This window comes from Ranitomeya imitator, chromosome 10 (assembly GCF_032444005.1).
Source record: "Ranitomeya imitator isolate aRanImi1 chromosome 10, aRanImi1.pri, whole genome shotgun sequence".
Lineage (NCBI taxonomy): Eukaryota > Metazoa > Chordata > Amphibia > Anura > Dendrobatidae > Ranitomeya > Ranitomeya imitator.
In genome coordinates, this window is record NC_091291.1 from 108979712 (window position 1) to 109006728 (window position 27017).

Consider the following 27017-nt stretch of genomic DNA (forward strand, 5'->3'; position numbering starts at 1 on the left):
AGGTCATCAATGTCTGATCAGTCGGAGTCTGACTCCCGGCACTCCCGCCGATCAGCTGATGTCGTTGGTGCTGGCTGGAAGTACTCACTTGCGGAGCTGGTCGTCTTCTGATAGTGGCCTCTGCAGGGTGCTGCACATCCGCACCCCTCTTGAGTTGGGAGGCTTATGTGTAGTACCCTGCCTCAGCCACTATCAAAAGACAGCCAGCTCCGCAAGTGAGAACTTCCGTCCGGCAGCTGCCGACACCGATAGCAGTTGATTGGTGGGGATGCCTTGAATCAGACCCCGATCCATCAGACATTGATGACCTGTCCTAAGGCTAGGTCATCAATGCTAAAGTAGTGTATCCACTTCCCAACAATACCTGGGGGCGGATGCATCTTTCTCCCATGATGCTACAAAATAGGTGGATTTCCTAGTCCTGTATGAAATCACGGTTCTGTAATTTCCAGCTTTGTACCATGTGTTCTGCTTTTCAGCTTTCCATATACTACACAACACGACCATACAATTTAAAATGGAGAAGTTCAATATGGAGCGCGACAGTGAACTCACCTTTCCCTACACTGATGACTCTTTAGAGGTGGGAAGCATTCTGAAGATCGAGGGAAATTTTGTTAATACTGTTCAGGTAAGTTATCTGTGTCTCTGGAAAATCTGCACTGCTGGTGCCACCCGTGTCCACTGTTTATATACCTGTACTTCTCTGTCTATTGCTGTGGCTCGGACACCATCTCTTCTGTAGAAATCCCAGTGCCAGAAGCTCTCTAGGCAATAACCATTCATCTCTTCTACTGCCACCGGTTACAGTTGTTTGCAGCATAACAATGCAGAGTAATCACAGATCAGAGAGCCCCTGGTGTCACGTAATACCTGAAAGTATTTACGCGCTGCCTGGAAAACGAACTATGTGAAGACCCTATGCATATTCTGTTTTTCCAGGGATAAACATTACTGGCCAATTCTTAGTATCTATGTGTTATCGGTGGGGATAGACCTCAACCTTCAGATCAAAATTGGGTCTCCGGTCCCCTTAATGTACAGTGTCATGCTGCTGCAATGCAGGTAGGTGCAGGCTTCACTAGATGGCAGTAGGTCTGCATCTAAACAGAGCTGACCTGCAGTGCACCAGTGAGGCTGCCATAGGTGGCAGCAGAATAGTCAAACAAGCTGGGTGAAATCCTAGACTGTAGCACAGTACCAAAGAAATAGGCAAACTCACGGTCAGAGACAAGCCAAGGGGTCAGTAACGGTCAGGAGCGGATAAGCCAAAGGACAGAAACAGGTCAGGATACAAGCCAAGTCAATACCAGGGAGTCTGCACACTGAGTCAAGACGGGAACAGGGGAAAACCGAGACACTGGTTCAGATAGTAAACGCAGCAGGACCAATCAGAGTCAGCTACAGCAGCACTAGGCAAAAACTATAACTGACATCGCCTGCAGGAAGCAGCGTCGATAAATAGCCAACCTAAACCCAGACAGAGGCTGAGAAGGGTTAACTCTTGACATGACCAGACCGGGAAAAAGGGAAAACAGGACTCAAAACCCGGTCTGGATCATGACATACAGTATGTGGTCTGTACCTGTGACAGTGCCTGGTTCTACAGCTGAGCCATTTCTGATGCCGTCACAGCCCCTTATTGCATGCGTTTGGTCCTCCACCAGTCGTGCTACATATCCTACGGCTCTATCAGGCCTTCCCTCTTCTAAATAGTTATTTTTTTCTCTTCTGTAAATATATAATAGAGTAAATTCTAGAAAAAAATGAATGGCAAAAACTGCTTATTTTCGATACTTTCTTGTTTCTAAAGCTGTTCTGCGGCACCCAGCAACAGCCGCTACACACTGAACGAAGCTGTGCTGAGCAGCTCCTTTCTACTCGTTTACACCTTGCAGTCGCTAGCATCAGCAGATCAGTGGAAGTGTCACATGTCAGACCCCCCACTGATCAGTATTTTCTGCCCAGACAACTCCTTGAAGTTACTTCTTCACATAAGTACAAGTTCTCCTGCACTTAGCTACCTTTCTCAAGTGCCTGCCCAAGAACAGAACAGCAGGATACATGCATGAACTTCTGCTCCATTCAGCTGCTCCTGCCTGTGATCCTGCAAATCAGGGGTAAACCAAGTGCGAGCTCAGCTGCCATTAGACAGTGGTGCCCCCACACATGGAGGCACAGGACACCCATGCAGTGCCATAAAAATATACTGTTATACAATAAGACTCCTTAGCGGCTGGCCCTAAGGAAATGAGTTATTCACACAGTAGATCACTTTTTTAATAATGGGAGTAACTTTTTAATCCTGTTCTTGCAGAGACTTTTTTTTCCTTCTGTTTGGGAAGCTACTAACCTGTGTCCTCTGTTATATAGGTGGTTCTAGCCAAACACGTCTATGAGCAGGTCCTGCAGACCCTCGATAACCTGGTATATAGCGAAGATGTGAACAAACTGCCGCTAAGCTCTGCCGCTCTATCCAGTCCTGTGATGCCAGAAAAACTTCTCAATCAAGGTGAAAATGCCTTTAATGATCAAAGAGAGAGACACGTGTTCGACACGCACAGTTTTAGGTCACTATCCAGCAAATCCGTTTCCACGCACGAGAAGACGCCATTTTCTCAGATTCAAGCCAATTTTCGGATCTCGGAACTGCAGATTCAGCTCAGTGGGGATCTCACTCTCGGTGCCCAAGGATTAGTTAGTTTGAAGTTTCAAGACTTTGACATTGAGTTCAGTAAAGATCACCCGCACACACTAGCTATACAGATTGCATTACGCTCGCTCCTCATGGAAGATCTGCTGGAAAAGAACCCAGATTCAAAGTACAAGAATCTCATGGTGTCAAGGGGAGCACCTAAACCTTCCAGCTTGGCCCATAAAGAATATCTGTCACAGTCATGTCCTTTAGTGTCTCATGTGGAGTATCCAGACATGCCAAGGTCTTTACCTTCCCACATGGAGGAAGCTACAAATGTCTTCCAGTTATACCAGAGACCACCATGTCCTTCTCGTAAAAAACCAAGCGAGGAAATGGATTCCGAATACCCATTGACTCCACCACCTTCTCCTACATCTCAGAGTTCAAAGACTTCATACATGAAGGACGATTTTGACGAGTCCTTGGTTCATGTAAACGTTTTCCTGGTGGATCAAAAGCATCCGGAGTTCTCGTCAAAGTACAAACGCATCAATCGAAGTGTGAATGTGGATTTTAACTGCTTGGACGTATTGGTCACGCTGCAAACGTGGGTGGTGATTTTGGACTTTTTTGGAATCGGATCGACAGCTGACAATCACGCTCTAAAACCTGAATCTGCAGATGTTAGACAGTCAATGAGGTCCGAGGCAAACCCAACCAGCAGTCCTGCCATTCAGGAACATACCAACACAAAGATGGATCTGAAGGTACGAAAAGAGATAAGTAGCTAATGCCGTAGTGTTGTGTCCTGTGTGATATGGAAAACAAACAATAATGTCTTTATGTTAGGTTCACTCGCTTTCATTAGTGCTGAAGAAGACATCTAGTGAACTGGCTAAAGCAAGTGTATCCAAGCTCACTACCCATCTTGAAAATATTGGTGAGATATTGGCGCTCAGTATATATTTTGTGTTAAGAGGACTCATCACCTCTTCTGACGTGTCTAAGTCAACGGTTTATTGTCCATGAAATAACAATTTTGCAGCATGTTTTGTCGTTCCTCTGTTATTTCTTGTGACGCAGAGTTGGGCCGGTTTCACACATCCTGATATTTCCAGTGCCAGAAAAGCTGGTACCATAGATGCCAAGATGTCAGTGTCCATGTGTGTAATACTTGAGGCACACATGTGGCAACAGTGTGCCGCCTCAGAACCATATGCACGGCATCAGGGAAGCAGCGGTATAGTAAGCTCTGTTCCCCAGCGCCGGGTGCTGAAGATGGCTCTCATCGTTCTCCTCTACTCTGCTGGCGATCAGTGCGAGCAGGGGAGAATGATGAGTTCTATTCAACTGATATCAGCGACAGCAGGTGGCCGCTGATGGGACTATTATCTACACCTGCTGCCGCTAATACCAGTGAGAGTAGGCGCCAGCTGATGGGTGGTGTATTCCTCTCTTGTCGCCTGCGCTATAAATAAATAAATAATCCGGTGTGGGCTCTCCTGTATTCCTCCTTCGCCTCATTGGGGGACACAGACCCTGGGTGTATGCTGCTGCCACTAAGAGGCTGACACTAAGTGATACAAAGAACGTTCTCTCCTCCCCTGCAGTATACACCTCCTGCTGGCTCTCAGCTCCTCCCCTGCAGTATACACCTCCTGCTGGCTCTCATCTCCTCCTCTGCAGTATACACCCTCCTGCTGGCTCTCGGCTAACCAGTTCTTGCTTAGTGTCCGTGGGAGGCACACGGATGGGTCTGCTATTCACACCCAAAGCTCTTTATTATTTTATTTTTACCGTTTTGATTTTAATTTTTCCGCGGACAAATGGAGCGACGGATCCTTTCAAGGTTCCGATCTCCCCGAACCATCAACAGGCGAGCATGGAGAGTGTCGCCTCTCCGTATCCTCTCCTGCGACGTGGGATGCCAAGCCTGGGCTGATTCTTAGGGGCGACGGGTCCCTTCAAGGGCACTGATCTCCCCACATCTCTTAACAGACGACCACATGGAGTGTCGCCTCCATGTATCCTCTCCTGGAGCCAGGCCTAATGCCGGACAACTGGCACTGATCACCCGGGGGCTGAGCTCCATGGATGTACAGAGGCCCCTCTCTATGGCACCGAGCAGCCCCCACTGTCCCACCACTGTGAAAGCGAATGGCACAAGAAGGCGGACGGTTCCTCTCCACCTTCCTAGCAAAGGGATGATGGATAGAGGCTTATCCCTCTATCCCTGCACCTGCAGCAGAACAGTAGAGTGCGCGCTTTCCTCAGTGCTGAAACCCAGTCATCGCGGCGGCTCCATGCCGGGACGCGCACCGATGGTGAGTGGATCCGTCTTCAGAGGGATATCCACATGCTGACAGGCAGTCAGCCACTTCCCTGTGGCCCACCTCCCTGAGGTAACGCTCGGCCGGCTGCAAAAATTTAGCTCCCGGCTTCGGCCGATGTGTAGGCCGCATCCCGGAAGCCTGCCCCGCACTATGGCGCGCTAAGGCGGCTCCGCCCGCTTTTCCGGCGCATCTCGCCTGGCACGGGAACGCTCAATTTTTCTCGGCCACTACAACGCCCCTCAGTTCTACCGCAGGTATCGCCCGCCAGCTGCAGAAATTTAGGCCCTGGCTTGGGCCTATTCATGGAAGTCTCGAGGCTCCGCCCACATCGTGTCTGTGGCTCCTCCCCCCAAATTGGCGCTTCTCGCTCTCTGCGAGATTTTATCACCGCTGCAACTCCCAGTGGCTATCTTGGTCCACCCGGTCGGCTCACACAGGGGCGACGTTTTTTTGCATTAAAGGGGCACGACTCTACATCAGTACCCGGGTATGGAAGGACCTGACCAGTATTCCCTGGTCTTAAAGGCACACGACCAGTATTCCCTGGTCTTAAAGCCACACGATCAGTATTCCCTGGTCTTAAAGGCGCATGACCAGTATTCCCTGGCATTACAGGCGCATGACCAGTATTCCCTGGTCTTAAAGGCACACGACCAGTATTCCCTGGTCCTAAAGGCACACGACCAGTATTCCCTGGTCTTAAAGGCACACGACCAGTATTGCCTGGTCTTAAAGGCGTATGACCAGTATTCCCTGGTCTTAAGGGCACATGATCAATCCGAAGCCGGTCACCCTAAATGAGCTCAGGAGCTCTCCGCCGCGGATCCCAGGTTATCCCAGAGTACCTAGTTCCCCTCAGTGGACTTCGTCACTGACTGCAATCTATGGTTTCTCTGACCAAGAGATTGAATCCCTCGGTGTACCCTCTGTGGCCCGAAGTGCTCGCAGGACCGATATACATGGTCCCTCTCCTACATGGGAGTCGTCGGCTAGCAGGGGCCGCAAGTATTCTAAAAACGTACAGGCGTCCAGAAATGTACAGGCATCTAGAAAACAGAAGTTTTCATTTTCCTGATCTCTCTCCCCAATGATTTGCTGAGAACAAAGCTCTGAATATGGATCGGATATGGCCTTGGATCTGGACTTGCCAGAGCTTCAGAGAAAGATGGACTCGCCTATTTATATCATCAACCAATCTCTGTACATTGACGAGGGTGTCCCTCATAAGGAGACTAAACTTCCTCGTAGAGCATTTGCCATTCAGTCCGGATAAGCGATTCACTGGACAGAAGCCTCTACGTGGGATGCCATGCCTGATCTGATTTTTAAGGGCGACGGGTCCTTTAAAGGGCACCGATCTCCCCACACCATCAACAGACGAGCACATGAAGTGTCACCATGTATCCTCTTCTGCATCCAGGCCTAACGCCAGACAACCTGCGATATCCACCCTGGGACCTGAACTCCGTGGATGTACAGAGGCACCCTTTTTGGCGTCCGAGCACCCCCCTTTGCATCACCACTATCTAGCAGAGGATGCAAGAAGGCGGATGATCCCTCTCCACTTCCCTGTTAAGAGGATGATGGATCGAGGGTTCCTAATTTTGTGCTCTGCACTGTCAAAAGAGAACGACGACGGCAAGAGACGGCTTTTTCCTGACCTGCTGGATGCAGCCCCACATTCTGCCACTTGGCAGATTAACCGGGTAGAATCTCTTGTTGTATACCTACCAGTAGCCCTACCCAATGTATCATCACTTAAAAATTCCACAGACTGTCAGATAGCAAATCTGGTTTGTTTCGTCTTGCTGCTTCGGGTTCAGTGCTCTACCCTTCCTTAGCTGACGCATGGTTGCTTGAGCAATGGTCTCCTGCTCGGAGACCTTAACTACTTTGATTCACTCCAGTAACCTTTTCCCGAAGACAGTACAGCTGGCCAATCAAATCTTCTGAGCGGGACACTAACAAGGGATCGTATGTTTCCTACAGACCCAACCAGCAGTGGAACGGTTGTCCAGAACAGTCTAGATCTAATGGATCTTGGTTCCAGAAAGGTGGAATGAAAAGTAAGACCGATCCTGGACCTCAAGCTTCTAATAACCTTTGACAAGGTCCTCCTTCTTCGGATGGAGTTCCTCCGCTCAGCCATTACTTCAACAGAAATAGGTGGAGTTTCTGGCATCCATCGACATTCGGGATTCTTACCCTCACATTGTTATTTTTCCCCTCTTCAAAAATTCCTTTGCTTTTCCATTCGCGAACAGCATTTTCAAGTCAAGACCTTGCCCTTCGGCCTTGCTACAGCACCCAGAGTGTTTGCATGGGTCATGGCAGTGGTCATTTTCCTCTTGCACCCTAGAAGCGTGGTCATCCTGCCCTATTTGGTCGACTTTCTAGCCACTCTTCCAGGACTACGCTGAGTCGGCTATATCACTTGCGATACCCTCTCTCCTGGGCTGGCAGCTAAACTTAGACAAGTTTTCCTCATTTCCAGCCCAGCAGATCCTTTTTGAGGATGATCCTGCACACTCCCAGAAGGATGGTAATTCTCCTTCGAGACAAGGTCGTGGCCCTTCAACTAGGAGCTCGCGCACTTGATCACTCACCCCCTCATTTCATTCGATTTCTGAGGAAAAATGGTGACGACAATGGAAGCAGTTTCCTTCGCTCCGCTCGTTTTCAGCAATTTAATCAGGCTTTCAGAGGGTAATCTCTTGAGCTCCTTCCTCATCCAGGGCCTTTCTTCCTGTTCAATGGTTATTAGTGACTACCAATGCCAGTCTTCTTCTCCCGATCATTGCTCTGGGGATCCGAAAGGTGCGGCTAATCCTACAGCAGGTCCACTGCCTTCTGGTGGGTCACCCCATCCGAATTCAATCAGATAATGCCACGGCTGTGCCATACGTCAATCATCTAGCAAGTACCCACAGTTAGGTGCCATGGCCGAGGTACCTCACATTCTCTGTTGGGCCGAGATCTATCATTGAAAAAGAAAAAATAATCTCCAGCATGGATCTTCTAAAAAGTCAATTTATTGAAAACACTTTAAAATGCAAACATTTGCAAAAAAGAGATGGGGGTCCCAGGTGGTCAACGCCGACGCGTTTCGACCATCAGGTCTTAGTCATGGCAGATCTATCATTCGGTGATCTCGGCAGTACACATCCCAGGAGTAGAACTCTGGGCGGCAGACATATTCAGCCGTCAGGGTTCCGCCTCAAGTGAGTGGGAACTTCACCCGGAAGTCTTCCATCAGATCTGCCTTCACTGGAGCACTCCAGATGTAGATCAGATGGCGTCCAGACTGAACACCAATGTACTCGAGTTCATGGTTCGGCCTCTCGATCCAAGAGCCATCGCAGTCCATGCTCTGGTTCTTCCATGGTACCAATTTCCATAACCCCTCTTCCACTACTTCCGAGATCTTTTTGGAAGCAGGAAGGGCCCCAGTGATCCTGGTAGATCCGCACTGACCATGTCAGGATTTCATGTTTGCACAACTAGTATTTTTCCGTCTTATTCCAACAAAACTGCAAATATGGACTTCCTCGCAGGGAGTCTTCACCTGTGGTTCTTCCCTATCGCATACCGCTAGATCTTTGGGACCTTAGTAGTCCTGGGGGTCTTACAGTAGACCCCCTTTTTGATCCGGACAGGCTTTACTATCAGGGAAGGTCGCCCCCTTTTTTCTCTGCGATCTTGTCATCCTGATGAATCTTCAGAGCTTACCGCTCTGTTCTTTCAGACTTTTTTCCTTATTACCATCAAGGCAGGGTTGTCCTCAGGCCATCCCCTTCCCTTGTTACCAAGGTGGTATTGTATTCCCACTGTTTCAGGGGCATCGTCCTTCCCTCATCTCTTTTGGCTCCAGTCCACAAAACGGAATGGGTTCCCCATAATCTGGACGAAGCAAGTGCTCCGAGTAGGTATGTATCGAGGACGGCATCCTTCCGAAGGTTGGACACTTTATTTGGGCTTCCTGACGGTAAGAAGAAGGCTTCCTGACAGTTACAGGAAGGGTTTACTCGTTTCATCGGCCATGTTAGCTTGGTGGATTTGTTACACCATCCAGGAATCCTTCCGTGTTAGATGTCAGCCTATCTCCCTGGCACTGCTCCTAGTAGCCATTTTCCTACTCCACACTGATGAGGGGCAAATACTCCGAAACAGCTGTCTGTGGATGGATACCATGTTTTGGCATAGGTGGTTTTCCTTTTTGGATGCTGCCCTTCCCGTGGTTGTTCCTTCCCGGCGAAAGACCTGGCTATTTATTGCTTGCGTTGAGAAACACGTGATGGTGTCTCCGCGGCTTCTCTACATGCGGTTACAGGAAGGGTTTAGCCATTTCATCGGCCATGTTAGCCTGGTGGATTCGTTTCACCATCCAGGAATCCTTCCATGCTAGATGTCAGTCTATCTTCCTGTCTATCGAGGGCTCTAGACACCAGACGTTGGCAAGCACACCTACAAGCTTGTGGATTCATCCAGTCCGCATGCATTCTTGAAGCACTATAACTCCCACACTTCCACAGATGTGAGTCTGGGCAGGCGGACTCTGCAGGCCGCGGTGGCGCACTTGTAAGTAGCGGTTACACAGGGCCTGATCTGATGTTGTCTTCACCCAGGGACTGCTTTGGGACGTCCCACGGTCTGTGTCCCCCAATGAAGCGAAGTAGAAATAGGGATTTTTGTGTACTCACCGTAAAATCCTTTTCTCCGAGCCATTCATTGGGGGACACAGCTCCCACCCTTTTATTAGCTTGTGCTTGTTTTATAATTTGACATGCTATACTCTCATATATAATGTGACATGCTATACGCTCATATGTTGTTATTGATCTCCTACTGCTTTTGCACCGAACTGGTTAGCTGAGAGCCAGCAGGAGGGTGTATACTATCACTTAGTGTCAGCCTCCTAGTGGCAGCAGCATACACCCATGGTCTGTGTCCCCCAATGAATGGGTCGGAGAAAAGGATTTTATGGTGAGTACACAAAAATGCCTATTTTTGATAACCAGCCAGGCAGAACTCACAGCTAACCCTCGGCTGTCAGCTTCAGCAAGGCTGGCTATCAAGAATAGCGGGGTCTCCACGCTGTTTTTTTTTTTTTTATTATTATTTAAATAAATAATTTATTGACTCCCTCCCCGCCCAGCCTAAAAATTGCAGCCCGCAGCCACCCAGAAAAGGCACATCCATTTGATGCGCGCCATTTAGTGGTGGCAAATGGGATAATATTTGTGGGGTTGATGTCACCTTTGTATTGTCTGGTGACATCAAGCCCACGGATTAGTAATGGACAGCCATCTATAAGACACCTATCCATTACTAATCCTGTAATTGTATTGTAAATAAAGACACAGCCAGAATAAAGTCCTTCAGTAGAAATAAGACTAAACACACTTTTCCATTTTTATTTAAAAGTAACAAACACCATTATACTCACCCAACGCCTAATCCCACTGAATCCCTCATCTACTGTAATAAAAGAAAAATCTCTCTCACCTGTCCGTTTTTCTGTCCCACGCCGTAATTTATGTCTGGGGGATAAACAGTTTTCAACCTGGACGATGCCAAGATGCGACTGTCCAGGCTGAGAACCACTGGTGACTGAACTGCCTCGAGTGCATCCTCAGTGACCAGCGGTGACGTCATCGCGGTTACCACCTGTCACTGAGGCTGCGACCCAGCCAGGCTGACCTGTTGTGATCTCAGCACCGTGGGAAAAGTCAGTGATGAGGTCAGGGCAGTTCAGCTCAGTGAGTTCACAGCAGATCACCGTGAGAATTTCATAAGGTAAACCATTTATTAAACAGTTCAAGTAAATAGGTTATAATGAACAGAGCTTTGTGGTATGTGCTATGGGTCCAGGAGCATACAATAAAGTGTTTGCATATTGTTACCGTGGATACACATAATTTTCATAGAACCTGTACTCAAGAAACGGCAGGATGTTTTTGATGAAAACTTTGCAAAGTGCACGTATACTTTTTGTTTACATAATTGCATTAACATTTTATTTATTTATACTTTGCTTATATAGCGCCTTTGGTTCCACAGTGCTTTACAGGCATTATCACTATCTCCATTGGGGATTACAATTTAGAGTACCCATCACTGTGTCTTTGGAGTGTGGGAGGAAACCGGAGAACTGCAAAGCAACAGTGCTAACCACTGAGCCACCGTGCTGCCCTATACCTAGTACAGGGCTAACCACTGAGCCACCATTCTGCCCGTTGGCCATTTTACGTTTTTTATCATCTTTTTCTAGTATTTACTTTGCCTACACCATGAATGATTTCCCCTTTCTCCTCTTTCTTATGGCAGAGGGAGACTTAGCCTTGCAGGGGAGCATTGGCAGCTTGTCACTGAGCGACCTGACTGCCCATGGGGAGCTGTACAGCGAGCGCTTCACCACTAGTGGAGACGAGGCGCTGATCTTCCACATATTCAAGTAGGATTTTTTTTTTTTTTCTATGTCTCGTACATTTTTGGTGGGTATTAGACATGAACTGATTTGTGAGCTTTATTTCAGCGCGAGTCTCTTAGTCATTAAACGTTTTATCCTACATGTTCTGTAGGTACGGCCTTCCTGACCCCAAACTGAAGAGAGAGTACGACATGCGGGTCAGCCTGAGGATGGCCTCCGTACAGTACGTGCACACTCAGCGCTTTCAGTCCGAAGTGGTTTCCTTCATTCAGCATTTTACACAATTGCAAGACATCCTTGGCCGGCAGAGGGCAGCCATTCAGGGCCAAACTGTAAGTGTAGAAAGTCCTATGCTGTTGTGTGATGGGATCATTCTCCCCATTTTTATGTGACTTGTGTTTCTTTAGGTAAGAGACCAGGCACAGAGGGCCTCTCGCATCTTGCTGGACATTGAGGCTGGAGCGCCCGTGCTTCTCATACCCGAGAGCTCTCGATCTAACAACCTCATTGTGGCCAACCTTGGGAAACTTAAAGTGAAGAACCGCTTTCTGTTCTCGGGGACCTCTGGGACATTCTGCTTAAAAGATAAGGTAATCATGTAACCACTGCTTCCATAAAATACAGCTATTGTTACGGTAATTTGCGAATAATAAGACACACCCCAAATTTTTGGTAGGAAAATAGGAAAACATTTTTTTTACAAAATGGTGGCATGTCTTATAATCCGCTTTTATGGTAGCTTACCTCCGGGGTCCCAGGTGGTAGGGTCGCTGCTGCAGGAAGCTGACTGTGGCAGGAGACGTGGGCCACAGGCTGGTAGGAGATGGTGTTCGGCGGAGGTAGGAGTGGGGCAATGCTGCAATCCCCAGGCTGGTAGGAGGTGATGTTCGGCGGAGGTAGGAGTGGGACCTTGCTGCGAGCCCCAGGCTGGTAGGAGGTGGTGTTCGGCGGAGGTAGAAGTGGGGCAATGCTGCAATCCCCAGGCTGGTAGGAGGTGATGTTCGGCGGAGGTAGGAGTGGGACCTTGCTGCGAGCCCCAGGCTGGTAGGAGGTGGTGTTCGGCGGAGGTAGGAGTGGGACCATGCTGCGAGCCCCAGGCTGGTAGGAGGTGGTGTTCGGCGGAGGTAGGAGTGGGGCAATGCTGCAATCCCCAGGCTGGTAGGAGGTGGTGCTCCGTGGAGGTAGGAGTGGGGCCATGCTGCGAGCCCCAGTTTGATAGAAGGTAGTGTTCGGCAGAGGTAGGAGTGGGGCAATGCTGCGAGCCTCAGACTGGTAGGAGGTGGTGTTCAGCGGAGGTAGGAGTGGGGCAATGCTGCGATCCCCAGACTGGTAGAAGGTGGTGTTCGGCGGAGGTAGGAGTGGGGCAATGCTGCGAGCCCCAGGCTGGTAGGAGGTGGTGTTCGGCGGAGGTAGAAGTGGGGCCATGCTGTGAGCCCCAGGCTGGTAAGAGGTGGTGTTGGGCAGAGGTAGGAGTCGGGCAATGCTGCGAGCCCCAGGCTGGTAGGAGGTAGTGTAGGGCAGAGGTAGGAGTGGGGCAATGCTGCGAGCCCCAGGCTGGTAGGAGGTGGTGTTCGGCGGAGGTAGAAGTGGGGCAAGGCTGCGAGCCCCAGGCTGGTAGGAGGTAGTGTTGGGCAGAGGTAGAAGTGGGGCAATGCTGCGAGCCCCAGGCTGGTAGGAGGTGGTGTTCGGCGGAGGTAGAAGTGGGGCCATGCTGTGAGCCCCAGGTTGGTAGGAGGTGGTGTTCGGCGGAGGTAGAAGTGGGGCAAGGCTGCGAGCCCCAGGCTGGTGGGAGGTGGCGTTCGGCGGAGGTAGAAGTGGGGCAATGCAGCGAGCCCCAGGCTGGTAGGAGGTAGTGTTGGGCAGAGGTAGAAGTGGGGCAATGCTGCGAGCCCCAGGTTGTTAGGAGGTGGTTTGGTGGAGGTAGGAGTGGGGTAATGGTGCGAGCCCCAGGCTGATAAGAGGAAGTGGTCGGCAGAAGTAGCAGTGGGGCAATGCGATGAGCCCCAGGCTAGTAGGAGATGATGTTCAGCAGAGGTAGAAGTGGGGTGATTCTGCGAGCATGCGCTGCCTCCAGTGGCCATTTTCCAGAGTCCACGGCTATAAAAATCATGGAAAGTGTGGGGGGCTCCGGGCTTTAACAAAATGTCGGCGGAGCCCTCGCACTGCCGAACACCCTCTTCTACCCTCCTGGAACATACAATTTTGCCCCAATCATGCCGCCACCGCTAGAAGCTTCCTGCAGCAGCGACCCTGGAACCCTGCCGCAGCCAGTAAGCTACATTCGGATTATAAGGCACCCCCATTTCCCCCCCAAAATGTTTGGGGTTAATAAGTGTGTCTTATATTCCGAATAATACGGTAACTTGTATGGTTAGTGACTAGAAGAATCTTCATTTTGGTCCAGCACTAAGTTTCCACAACTGGTCCCAGTGCCTGCAGCCAATCACGGACCTCAGTGTTCCCACCGCAGATGGTAGTGACGATATCACCTTCCGTGGATGGCAGTTTATTTTGATTAATTATTGTTTGTCGCTTTTAATATAGAGGGAAACCCCCTTTACAGGATATGGCAAAGGTCCTAAAGCGTTACGCTTTCAAAATTCACTCCGATTTTCACGAGCCGTTCTTTTATTACTTTGCAGCACCTGCTAAAGTTGCGTCATTCCATACCGTAATCTGCAATGAGCGGGTTTTTAATCTCCAAAGAGTGAACGGCACCATCTGCAATTGCCGGGCTACGGCGTAATGCAAGGAGCGTCCGTTTCCTCCAGATAGGGGCGCTCTCTGCGCTCACTGCTGATGGAGGCCTCTCTCCTTCCATTATACAGGTTATCGCCATGTTGTAGGAGCTTGTACGCCTTACGTCAGCGCAGATTTCATAAATATTATGTCTATAAGATTCTTTTTTTTTATTATTTGTTCTAAAGGACTTAATTTTGCATAAGTCATCATACAAGGATCCCGTGTTATTAAAGGTATAGCATTGACGTCCAGGGTGTGAGTGTCTTTCTAATCCTTATGGGATTCTGCAGGATTATTTACTGAAGAAATCGGGCACATTTCTCCAGTGAACTGTCTCCACGGTGCCACCATTCTCGTACCAGCGGCCTGTACAATGCCACCTAATCTAGTACCACCCAGGATAAGAAGCCATGCTTTATATTGGAGGGGCATCCATAAATGAGCATGCATAGCGTATGCCAAGAATAATCCTCTTTTATGTGCTTTAAAGGGCCCCAGAGTTAACCTCCTCTTCCCTGACTCCCAGCTTTCTTCCTAGCTTCGGGGTGGGGGTATGCTCCTGTTTCATTACCAGTTCAGACCAGTGCCATCGTTGCATCACAGGCCCGAACTGTTTCCTCTCCGATGTGGCTGTTCAGCATCAGTGGACTGAAGCTGGCCGAGTCAGGAGCTAGCAGTGCTCTTCAGTGCAGTGCAGCGCTTACAAGCTCTGTAGAAGAGAGCTTGTAAGCACTGCTCGTGTTCAGTCACCGCTGATAGATCACTGTTTTTCTAAGCAGAAAACAATAAAAAAAAACACAATTTTAATTATTGGGGGGAACAGTGCAAAATTTTACTAAGATAATGGAAAGTTGCTGGTACTTCGTAATTATACCCATCAATAAAGATGGGAAGAATCCTTTAATCCTTATAAACCATATTTCCTATATAAATGAGACAATGGACTAGGGTGGGCTTGTGGCTATACATAGCTGCTAATCTAAACAAGGAGAGCTGCAGGGTAAAGTATGGAGGGTACACGCGAGAGGTAAATCTCAGACTGCGTGAGATGCTCAGATCATTGGGGTAATCTGTGGTCCCTGATCTTAGCTGAAAAGTAGCCAAAAGTTAAATCTATGACTGGCAGATAAGCACTAACAGACGCGGGGAGACCGGACAGATCACACGGAGGTATAATCCAAGAATTCCCATAAGTCTGGACTGCAGTTATTGCTGTCTCTTTCTGTGTGCAAAAACTTTTTTTTTCTGGTTTGATCACTAAGAGGGCTGACGTCCTGTCTCTGCATATATATGCTCATGCTTATAGATATTAGCCAATGCAAAAAGAAAAGCTGCAGTGTAAATCATGGAGAATGGGTGGAATGGGGGGTATTTTCCGTTCATAAAACATAAGATATGGGGGTCATTTTGTGACTGCTATTGATTCTGGCAGACCAGCTGTTGCAGAACTACATCTCCCAGCATGCCTGAGGGAAAGCGGGGAGTTGCAAAAACTGTTCTCGACACTAGATGAGCTGGAATCTCTGATCATAAGTCGGCTTCAGACGACCCTCATTAAATGTGACTGTGCTTCTCCAAAATGGCTGCTGCAGAGGCATAGGGAGTGCTGCGGTAAGTCTGAGCCCCTCCTCTGCTTTTCTCTGCCCCCGGACTGTCATCGTTGGCGCTAGTCCATCCCACACCAATGGAAAGATTAGAGGGGGGACTCATGGTTCAGCTCTTCCCATAGCGCTGCCCATGCCGCTGATGCTGCTGTTTTGGAGATGAAGAATGGTCACCAATCTCCAACACAGAGACAACGGCAGACGAAGAGAGAAACATTAGGTATAGTGACTGTATTAGAAATGGGAATTGGGTCATTTAATGATATAAAAAAAAAGCAGCAGGTGATCATAGTCTCATTTAATCTCAGATTTTCACGTTTTCCTTCCCATTGGGTCTCTTGCTCCCGGACATGTGTTGTTTCCTGATACTCTGTTTTGTGCCATGCATGAGTGTTTTCACGTTTTCCTTCCCATTGGGTCTCTTGCTCCCGGACATGTGTTGTTTCCTGATACTCTGTTTTGTGCCATGCATGAGTGTTTTCACGTTTTCCTTCCCATTGGGTCTCTTGCTCCCGGACATGTGTTGTTTCCTGATACTCTGTTTTGTGCCATGCATGAGTGTTTTCACGTTTTCCGTCCCATTGGGTCTCTTGCTCCCGGACATGTGTTGTTTCCTGATACTCTGTTTTGTGCCATGCATGAGTGTTTTCACGTTTTCCGTCCCATTGGGTCTCTTGCTCCCGGACATGTGTTGTTTCCTGATACTCTGTTTTGTGCCATGCATGAGTGTTTGCCGATCCTGCTGCATGCATCTTGATTTTGTTTTCAATGATTCTTGTGTTATTCTATGTTCTTTAGTTATTTACTGTGGTCAGCAAATAAAATCCAACATTGTCTCAAGGGTTATGTAAGCAACATTAAAGCTATGTTCACACAGTCTGATTTTTCTCTTGTTTTTTTTTTTCTACAATTCTTTTTTTTTTTTTTTTTTTTTTTTTAAATCGTGCTAAAAATGCTGCAATTTTACAGTGATTTTAGAAAACCTTGTGGGGAAAAAAAAAAAACCAATCCAAAGCTTTATTGCATTGTGTGAACATGGTCTAAAACTCCACTTGTGATAGGAGAGTAAACCAAAAACAGACATTTATAATCCAGTTAGTTTAGGTGCCTTTACATTATCTGATTTGCAGCATTAAATGACTGCCGAACGGTAAATTTTTGCCACTTTTTGGTCGTTGATAAGCCTGTTTACACTGGCAGATTGCGCTACAGACACAATGAAAAAAGTAGATTATTTTACTATAAATTTTATGTACAAACTCCTGCCAGTTTTCAAAATCCCATCCTTTCCTGGATACAACAGGCTATGTAGAAAAAGAGCTTGTAAGCGCTGCGCTCCTTCCCTGACTGGCACCGCTGATAAATTGCAGAGGTGGCCGGTAATCTACGCAACGTGCAGTAAACTATTTGGAAATGCAAACAATAACCTTGTGTTTTTCTCTTTTAATTAGAACTTGGGTAAATCTTCATCGCCCATTGTTACCCCAGAGCACAAACTCCACAGCAGAAGAAGTGACCACAGAGCAAGTGTCGACCATGAGCCTGCAGAAGGTTTGGCTTCTACCTCAACGTCTAAAAATGAAACAACAATATCTGGTGAAGCAGAATGTACGGATCCTCCTGGTAAGAACTGATTCATCTGCATCAATCCCTTCTCTAACGGAGGAATCGCTGAAAATCAGCTGCTTGCTGTGAGGGCGGCAGCTTAGTCACTGTAGCAAAGTATACGTCACCCTGGGCTGTAGATCTCAGAGGATTGCCCAGACTAGATGTAATTAGAAATTTAATTAGTAGGGGTTATCTCAAGTTCTTAAATGGGTAATAATGCATTCTCAAGAACAGAGGTATTTTTAATTTTATAGGGTACAGCTCGTCTAGATTACTAGCCGCCACTGCGGTCTCAGAGTTACTGTTATCCCTATGTTTACACATGGATATAAAGGGGCATTTGAACAAGCACATAGCTGTGATGCTGGGGATTGTGATTCTAGAGGATGAATAAGAGCAGCTTGTAAGGAGCTGAGAGGGAGAAAGGAAAGCAGCTATGTGGGGTATAGAAAGCAATAGGTTGGAAAGCGCTTACTAGATTATTAGGAGTTAACGCTTGCCCTGGACTGTAGCTACTGTGCACTCTGGGTAGATGCTAAAGGCCAAGCTCTATGGAAACAAGCTGTACACTCTGTAAGATAAAAGCTCTCATTGTTGGAGAATGACAGCAGATAAAATAAAGAAAATCAAATGAAACCTTTCTTATTTTTATGTTGTCTAAGCAAATTAATAACTTGACAATACTTCTGGGATTGGGAGTCACTGAGGTCCCTTGTTCTAGCAATCATTGGATAAGGTTCTGGTGGTCTAAGATCATTGTGTTATCCAATGGGTAGATCTTTTTTTCTCTGGAATTCCCTGTCTGAATGTATCATAATTGTCAGGTATTGTCTTTTCTTCTTTTCGTAGATGAGCACATCTGCTTGTTAGACTGCATTGTGGTTGACCTACAGGACATGGACATCTTTGCTGCAGAGCGACATCCTAGGAATATTGCTGATGTCCAGGAGAAATTGCGATCGGACCTTATGTTTCCGTGTTACATCGTCAGACAGACGGGCGGGAGTCTTCTAACAGAAAGATGCCGGCTCAAGCTACAGCTGGAGAGGAACTTGGATAAGTAAGCCTGGATTTAGGGAAATATTACAGGATAAAATAATATCTCTGCGCATTCTGCTTCTGTTATACAAATTATTTAATTACTGATTTATTTATTTTTTTTATAGAGAAATTAGCCACTCTGTCCCTGACATGTCCATCCATGGCAGTCTGTCCTCTGTGTACTGCTCGCTGGATCTCAGTAAATATAAATTGATAAAAGGGCTGCTGGAGAATAACTTGGGAGAACCCGTGGAGGATTTTATGCGGCCGTATGACCTGCAGGATCCAAGGATTCATGTAAGACTACTTTCACACTTGCATTTTTGTTTCCTTTGACGTGCAGTGAAATGACGTATCGACGGACGTCATGAAAATAGCGAAAAACGTGTGCGACGGATCCTGTGAAATGACGGATGCGTCGTTCGGATTTGTCAAGGGGAAAATTTCCAGAATTCAAATGTCTGGGGACGGTCGCTGGATTCCAGTGTGTGACGGTCAGCGACGGACCGATTTTCCGAAGTGCACAAAAAACGTTACAGTGAACGTTTTCTCTGCACGACGGATCACTATTTTACGACGGATCCAGTGCACGACGGATGAAACGGATGGCCATCCGTCACAATCCGTCGCTAATACAAGTCTATGGGATAATGTTTTTTTGCAGGATCCTGCATTCTCAAAAATCAACGGATTGTGACGGATCTGAAAAGACGGAAGTGTGAAAGAGGCCTAAGAAGAGTTTGAGTTGTGATTTATGGTCTGCATTAGACAATATTATTGTTTTATACACTGTGTCATTCAGATCAGGGATTTGGGAGACATATTGGTCATCCTTGCGACAAGCATGAGTGGCATGATCACTTAAAGTGTACCTAAACTGTATACACAGTATATAGATTTTTATTTTTTTTTTCTAATTCTATCCAGCTTTGAAAGTTGTTTGACTTTACAAATCGCATTATCAAGTGATTTGGCTGCAGTCCTCTAAAAAAAAAAAAAAAAAAAAAAAAGGAAAAAAAACCTTGCATCTAATTTGCCTCCAAATCACTTCTTACTCCTTAAGGTACCTTCACACTGAACAACTTAACAACGATAACAATAGCGATCCGTGACGTTGCAGCGTCCTGGCTAGCGATATCGTTGTGTTTGACACGCAGCAGCGATCAGGATCTTGCTGTGACATCGCTGGTCGGAGCTAGAAGGCCAGAACTTTATTTCGTCGCTGGATCACCCGCTGTCATCGCTGGATCGACGTGTGTGATGCCGATTCAGCAATGTTTTCACTGGTAACCAGGGTAAACATCGGGTTACTAAGCGCAGGCCCGCGCTTAGTAACCCGATATTTACCCTGGTTACCATTGTAAATGTAAAAAAAACAAACACTACATACTTACATTCCGGTGTCTGTCGCGTCCCTCGCCGTCAGCTTCCCGCACTGACTGTGAGCGCCGGCCGTAAAGCACAGCGGTGACGTCACCGCTGTGCTCTGCTTTACGGCCGGCCAGCCCTCACAGTCAGTGCGGGAAGCTGACGGCGAGGGACGCGACAGACACCGGAATGTAAGTATGTAGTGTTTTCTTTTTTTTTTTTTAGGTAACCAGGGTAAATATTGGGTTACTGAGCGCGGCCCTGCGCTTAGTAACCCAATGTTTACCCTGGTTACCCGGGGACCTCGGCATCGTTGGTCGCTGGAGAGCTGTCTGTGTGACAGGTCTCCAGCGACCACACAGTGACGCTGCAGCGATCGGCATCGTTGTCTATATCGCTGCAGCGTCGCTTAATGTAACGGTACCTTTAGTCTACTTGTCTGGCTTTCCTGTACTCCATCACTGTGCACTCGGAGTACGAACGTTGGCAGTGGAAGAGTAGTCACCTCAGGAGTGCACTCGCTCCACTGCAAGGTATTCGGCTCCAGCACAGTTGTACCATCAGAGGTAACTTCTCCAGGACAGTTGTAACTTCTCCAGCACAGTTGTACCATCAGCGGTAACTCCTCCAGCACAGTTGTACGCTAAGCGGTAACTCCTCCATCCCACTTACACCCAGTGGTGGTGAGATTAGGCAGTGCTGCCATGCCAGCTCTACTTAGTTCAAGATTGAGCACAGCAGCGCTGCCTCATCTCAGTAGCTCTGGATATAACTGTGCTGGAGGAGTTACTGCTGACCATACAACTGTGCTGGAGGAGTTACTGCTGACCATACAACTGTGCTGGAAGAGTTACTGCTAACCGTACTACTGTGCTGGAGGAGTTACTGCTGACCGTACAACTGTGCTGGAGGAGTTACTGCTGACAGTACAACTGTGCTGGAGGAGTTACTGCTGACCGTACAACTGTGCTGGAGGAGTTAGGCTAGGTTCCCATTGCGTTAATGGGACAGCACTAACGGACAGCGTTGCACGGCGAAATTAACGCCATGCAACGCGTCCGTTAGCGCACCCATTGGCAGCAATGTTAACGCGCATCGCTAGCGAGTGCCATTTTTGGCACGTGCTAGCGATGTGCCGTTCTTTTGTGACGCACCTCGGACGCTGCTTGCAGCGTCCGAGGAGGCGCGTCCGAGGTCCGTTCCCTGCGGTCACAGATCGGGGATCTACGCTAGCGGGGACGTTAAACGCGACCCCCAAAAAATACATTGCGTTAGCGCAATCCGCTAGCGCTATGCGCGAAACGGATTGCCCTAACGCAATGGGAACCTAGCCTTACTGCTGACATACAACTGGTCTGGAGGAGTTACTGCTGACCATACAACTGTGCTGGAGGAGTTACTGCTGAGCGTACAACTGTGCTGGAGGAGTTACTGCTGACAGTACAACTGTGCTGGAGGAGTTACTGCTGACAGTACAACTGTGCTGGAGGAGTTACTGCTGACCGTACAACTGTGCTGGAGGAGTTACTGCTGACCGTACAACTGTGCTGGAGGAGTTACTGCTGACCGTACAACTGTGCTGGAGGAGTTACTGTTGACCGTACAACCGTGCTGGAGGAGTTACTGCTGATCGTACAACTGTGCTGGAGGAGTTACTGTTGACCGTACAACCGTGCTGGAGGAGTTACTGCTGACCGTACAACTCTGCTGGAGGAGTTGCTGCTGACGGTACAACTCTGCTGGATGAGTTACTGCAGACCGTACAACTGTGCTGGAGGAGTTTCTTCTGACCGTACAACTGTGCTGGAGGAGTTTCTTCTGACCGTACAACTGTGCTGGAGGAGTTGCTGCAAATGACACAGTGCAGTAGATGCCCAATGTATCAGTCCTGATAAGCAGGACGCACAGCGCAAACCTACTGAGCACTGAAAGGAGGTTACTTGCATTTAAGTTTCTGCAGGTACACTCCTAAGTTTCCTCCTCTCCATTACCAGTATGCGTACTCCCAGTGCACAGTAATGGAGTACACAGAATTCAAACAAAGCGTACACAGTGGTTTGGAGGCCACTTTAAGGTACCGTCTCACAGTGGCACTTTGGTCGCTACGACGGCACGACGCTCCAGCATCGCTCCATTATCGCTCCAGCGTCGTAGACTGCTGTCACACTTTGCAATGTACGACGCTGGAGCGATAATTTCATGACGTATGTGCGATGTAGAAGCCGTTGGTTACTATGCGCACATCGTATACAATATCGTGCACACCTTTGTTACACCATGCGATCATGCTGCCACAGCGGGACACTAGACGACGAAAGAAAGTTTCAAACGATCTGCTACGACGTACGATTCTCAGCGGGGTCCCTGATCGCAGGAGCGTGTCAGACACAGCGAGATCGTAAGTATATCGCTGGAACGTCACGGATCGTGCCGTCGTAGCGACCAAAGTGCCACTGTGAGACTTTACCCTAAATGAAAGTTTTGCCAAACTGAGATAGAATGAAGATAGTGGGTACCACAAAAATGTAAAATAAGAATTGGGGTGCTAATAACTGTGCGAAAAAGAGTATATATAATTTTATAGAGAAAAGCTACGCAGAAGAAGGGTGCACACCCACACATGAGAAACAATAGAAAATAAGCCAAATAATGGCAGATCCAAATGATCCCAATAGGCATTACTGATGGCTACTAATAAGAAAGCATAACAGATAATATAATATAAATCAATACCCGATGTGGAGCACAAACCCTGCCTTAACCCAAGGCGTGTCGCCGGTCAGTGTGGCTTCATCAGGGGTAGTCGGTTTAGCCAAACTGATAAAGTGATTTGCAAACTTTCAATGCTCCATAGAGTTGGTAAAAAAATTAGGGAGTTTAGTTACTCATTGTAATGTTTGATTTTATGGTTTTCAAAGGGGAAAATTTTAGCATGAAAAAAAGTCTAAGATGATCTAAATTTAATGGAAAAGCACAAAAAATGCATGTAAGCCTTGAAACGTCTTTGACAAAGGGGAAATAAAAAGATTTCACAATGAAACTCCAGAGCACTAGAAGTGGGAAGGTTTTCTGTAATATTAATACTAGTCAAGATGTTTGATATTTTATTATTTTTACCTACAGACGGTCCTGAGTGGAGAGGTTTATACCAGCGTGTCTTTCCTCATTGACATGGTTAATGTCAGCCTTGAGCTCCTTGAAGACAAAGGAAAAGATGGAGTAAGCAATTCTCTAGCTCGGTAAGAAAAGAAAATTTTGTACCTTAGAGAGATTGTCCAGCGAGTATCAGTCTTCTTCTGTTTATAGCAAAGTGGCAAATTCATTTTCCTGAGAGACCGTGGCTGTTGTGGAGGCCGAACCAATAGGCTGAAATTAATTCTACTCAATATTAATAGTAACATATTAATTCTAATTATTATGAATATAATTATATCACTTAATATTGAGAAGAATTAAGTATGCTGACATCCCCCTATATACCATGTGAGCCCGGACACTGTTCCCTTATATACCATATGAGCCCACACACAGCCCGCTATGTATAATATGAGCCCCAACATAGCTTCTCTATGTACAATATGGGGCCTCACAAAGCCTACATACAGTATGAACCTCCACATAGCCTCCACATATGCAGTGTGAGCCCCAGATAGCCTATATACAGTATGAACCTCCACATAGCCTCCACATACCTAGTGTGAGCCCCACATAGCCTCCACATATACAGTGTGAGCCCCACATAGCCTCCACATATACAGTGTGAGCCCCACATAGCCTCCACATATACAGTGTGAGCCCCACATAGCCTCCACATATACAGTGTGAGCCCCACATAACCTCCACATATACAGTGTGACCCCACATAGCCTCCACATAAACAGTGTGAGCCTCACATAGCCTCCACATATACAGTGTGAGCCCCACATAGCCTCCACATATACAGTGTGAGCCCCACATAGCCTCCACATATACAGTGTGAGCCCCACATAGCCTCCACATATACAGTGTGAGCCCCACATAGTCTCCACATATACAGTGAGCCCCACATAGTCTCCACATATACAGTGAGCCCCACATAGCCTCCACATATACAGTGAGCCCCACATAGTCTCCACATATACAGTGTGAGCCCCACATAGCCTCCACATATACAGTGTGAGCCCCACATAACCTCCACATATACAGTGTGACCCCACATAGCCTCCACATATACAGTGTGAGCCTCACATAGCCTCCACATATACAGTGAGCCCCACATAGTCTCCACATATACAGTGAGCCCCACATAGTCTCCACATATACAGTGAGCCCCACATAGTCTCCACATATACAGTGAGCCCCACATAGTCTCCACATATACAGTGTGAGCCCCACATAGCCTCCACATATACAGTGTGAGCCCCACATAGCCTCCACATATACAGTGTGAGCCCCACATAGCCCCCACATATACAGTGTGAGCCCCACATAGCCTCCACATATACAGTGAGCCCCACATAGCCCCCACATATACAGTGAGCCCCACATAGTCTCCACATATACAGTGAGCCCCACATAGTCTCCACATATACAGTGAGCCCCACATGGTCTCCACATATACAGTGAGCCCCACATGGTCTCCACATATACAGTGTGAGCCCCACATAGCCTCCACATATACAGTGTGAGCCCCACATAGCCTCCACATATACAGTGTGAGCCCCACATAGCCTTCACATATACAGTGTGAGCCCCACATAGCCTCCACATATACAGTGAGCCCCACATAGCCTCCACATATACAGTGAGCCCCACATAGCCTTCACATATACAGTGTGAGCCCCACATAGCCTCCACATATACAGTGAGCCCCACATAGCCCCCACATATACAGTGTGAGCCCCACATAGCCTCCACATATACAGTCTTCCCTTGGTTGATACCTACTTGTTTGGTACAGTGGGTAAAATCTCTCTTACATAATCCATAGCAATGTATGGACACGTAGCTGCATATTGGCTCCCTTTTGCTTCAGGACTTCTCAATGAGACCTTCCATCTTTGAGAAGAAGAAGAGGCAATATTTCAAGCATTTCCCTGCCTGGAAATCCCACCCTCAAATTCTTCGCTCTTCCATAAGATCGGGGTCTGACAGTTTTATGTGAAGGCCTTCCAACTGGGGATTGCACATTTCTGCAGCCAAAACCTGCTCTCTTGACATTAAAAATGCTGCGTCCTCTTTTCCTTTTCTGCTTCACCCTTTCATCCCAGCAATCCGTTCCCTACACACCCTAGATATCGTATGGGCAATCTGCTTGCAGCGGTGCGTCAGCTCTTCCTTCACACCTTCTCCTTCTGGAGGAATAACACAAAGCGTTCCGGAGCAAGCGTATCCAGTGTGGAGGAGAACCATTCCTCCTACTTCTGCATAGCGGGTCCAGATACTGACTACCGCCTGAATATGTCTTTGCTGAGACCTGCATTGATTGTAATTTGCTTTTTTTTTTAGGTTTGACTTTAAAAAATCCAAGCTGCTTTTTGAGAGCTTTTCCAACCAGACTAAATCCATTAACCTGGTTTCCCATTCGATGATGGCCTTTGACACCCGTTACACTGAGCTCAAGCCACCCACCCAAAAGCCTAATGTCTTCAACTGCATCTTGCAACCATCCAAGAGCAACAGCAACCCGGGGTCCTTACAGATAGAATTACATCACCGGTAAGAAGGCCACAGTAGAGCACACACTCATTTCATGAAGTCTCAAGTATTTAATTAAAATATTTTTTTTTTTTTCATTTTTTTGTTTTTTTGCTGTTTTTTTTATTAGATATTATTCATATTAGAAGTTATAAACACTACAAAACTCTTCCTTCTGTCCAGTGTTTAGAACTTGTTTACATCTTAAAGTTTGCCCGTGTCTGCCTGAAAAAATACCCTATCATCTATTAAAAACAAAACCTCTACATATACAGGTATAAGCAGAGATATATCTGTTCATCCATTCATCTGACTTTTAGATGTTGCAGTGCCAAAGCTGCGCTACTGAGAAATATGATCTTAAATAGGACCAAAGTGTCCAGTTTTTGCTGTTATTTTATTGACGCTGCTTTCCTGACTATTCCATGTTCTGTTTATTCATTTTTTAATCCACAATACGGTTCCGAATATGTGGCTCCTTTTTATTTATTTGTATTTTTTTATGGTCTTTACTAGGGGGTGTGGCTCACAGAATAATAACGCAGAGGAGCTTAAAGACACGCCCCAGAGGAGCCCGTGAGCCACGCCCTCTTGTAAAGGCTATAAAAATGACCACTAAATAAAGTCCATATCTTGTGGATGTCAAAAAAAAAAGTAAATTTATTTTTTGGGCGGAGCAGCCGGAGTAAAATACAAACTGGTGACAGGTCCTCTGCCATTGAGTCTCCCTGCACGTGTTTGTTTGTTTTATTTCTTATCTTAATCCCTTTGTAATTGTAACGTTCATTCTAAAATAATCTCCTTTTTATTCAAGTCACCTGTGAAGACTGGATCTTCTCCATATCACTAACTTGTCCAAGTTTGGGCTTTCATCCTAAATGTCTGACCCTGGACCGGTCTGGAAGTCGCCTGCCTCATGCTTTATATTCGAGTCGGCGTCTTTCTGTTCTTTTTTTTGTTTTTCCCTTTCTTACACCAACTCTCGTTTTGTCATCTTTGCAGCTCCACAAAGGACACCTCCTGCTTCACCGTGGTCCTGAACAACCTAAGAGTCTTCTTAATCTTTGACTGGCTGCTGCTAGTGCACAAGTTTCTGCAAACACCCTGCGAAACCAAGAAAGTAACCCTGAGCCATCAGCCTGAAGAAGAAAGAAGGAGTCATTCTGCAAGCGTGGTTCCCAAAACGGTGAAGACGGGCGTTGTCACAAAAAGGTCTTCTGTGCAAGTGACTCCTGAGAAGCAGCTGGAAGTGAAGATCAATGTGACTGGTGAGACTCTCGCTCCAGTCCCGTCACCGTTGATTAGCGAGAGCTGTCCTCTGCTGGGGACGGCTGTCTAAACTCGTGGGCACGCACTAGACATCATCGTCAGGATCCACATCCTGACAATTAGGAATGAATACGATGTGGACATGTACGAAACTTGTCAACTTTATCCATGTAATGTTCCTATGACCAAACGAATAGCGGCAAAGCACGAATGCCCGGAAGTGTTGTCATAGGAAGCTGATGGTGTTTGCATGAAGCCTATTACATGGGATTGGAGCTTTACGAACACGTAATATATTTTGTTGGTTA

General features: G+C 47.2%; 1 protein-coding gene across 2 annotated transcripts in view; it reads left to right on the plus strand.

The window, feature by feature from the left end:
- Window positions 1-27017, plus strand: part of VPS13D (vacuolar protein sorting 13 homolog D) — a 292394-nt gene that overhangs the window by 101749 nt on the left and 163628 nt on the right. For both annotated transcript variants that reach the window (XM_069741463.1, XM_069741464.1), the window contains exons 20-31: window positions 480-631; window positions 2374-3405; window positions 3488-3578; window positions 11299-11425; window positions 11553-11733; window positions 11809-11991; window positions 17199-17370; window positions 18205-18415; window positions 18522-18693; window positions 22888-23003; window positions 25252-25461; window positions 26443-26708. In XM_069741463.1, the coding sequence (XP_069597564.1) occupies window positions 480-631; window positions 2374-3405; window positions 3488-3578; window positions 11299-11425; window positions 11553-11733; window positions 11809-11991; window positions 17199-17370; window positions 18205-18415; window positions 18522-18693; window positions 22888-23003; window positions 25252-25461; window positions 26443-26708 (2913 nt within the window). The remainder of the gene's footprint in view (window positions 1-479; window positions 632-2373; window positions 3406-3487; window positions 3579-11298; window positions 11426-11552; window positions 11734-11808; window positions 11992-17198; window positions 17371-18204; window positions 18416-18521; window positions 18694-22887; window positions 23004-25251; window positions 25462-26442; window positions 26709-27017) is intronic.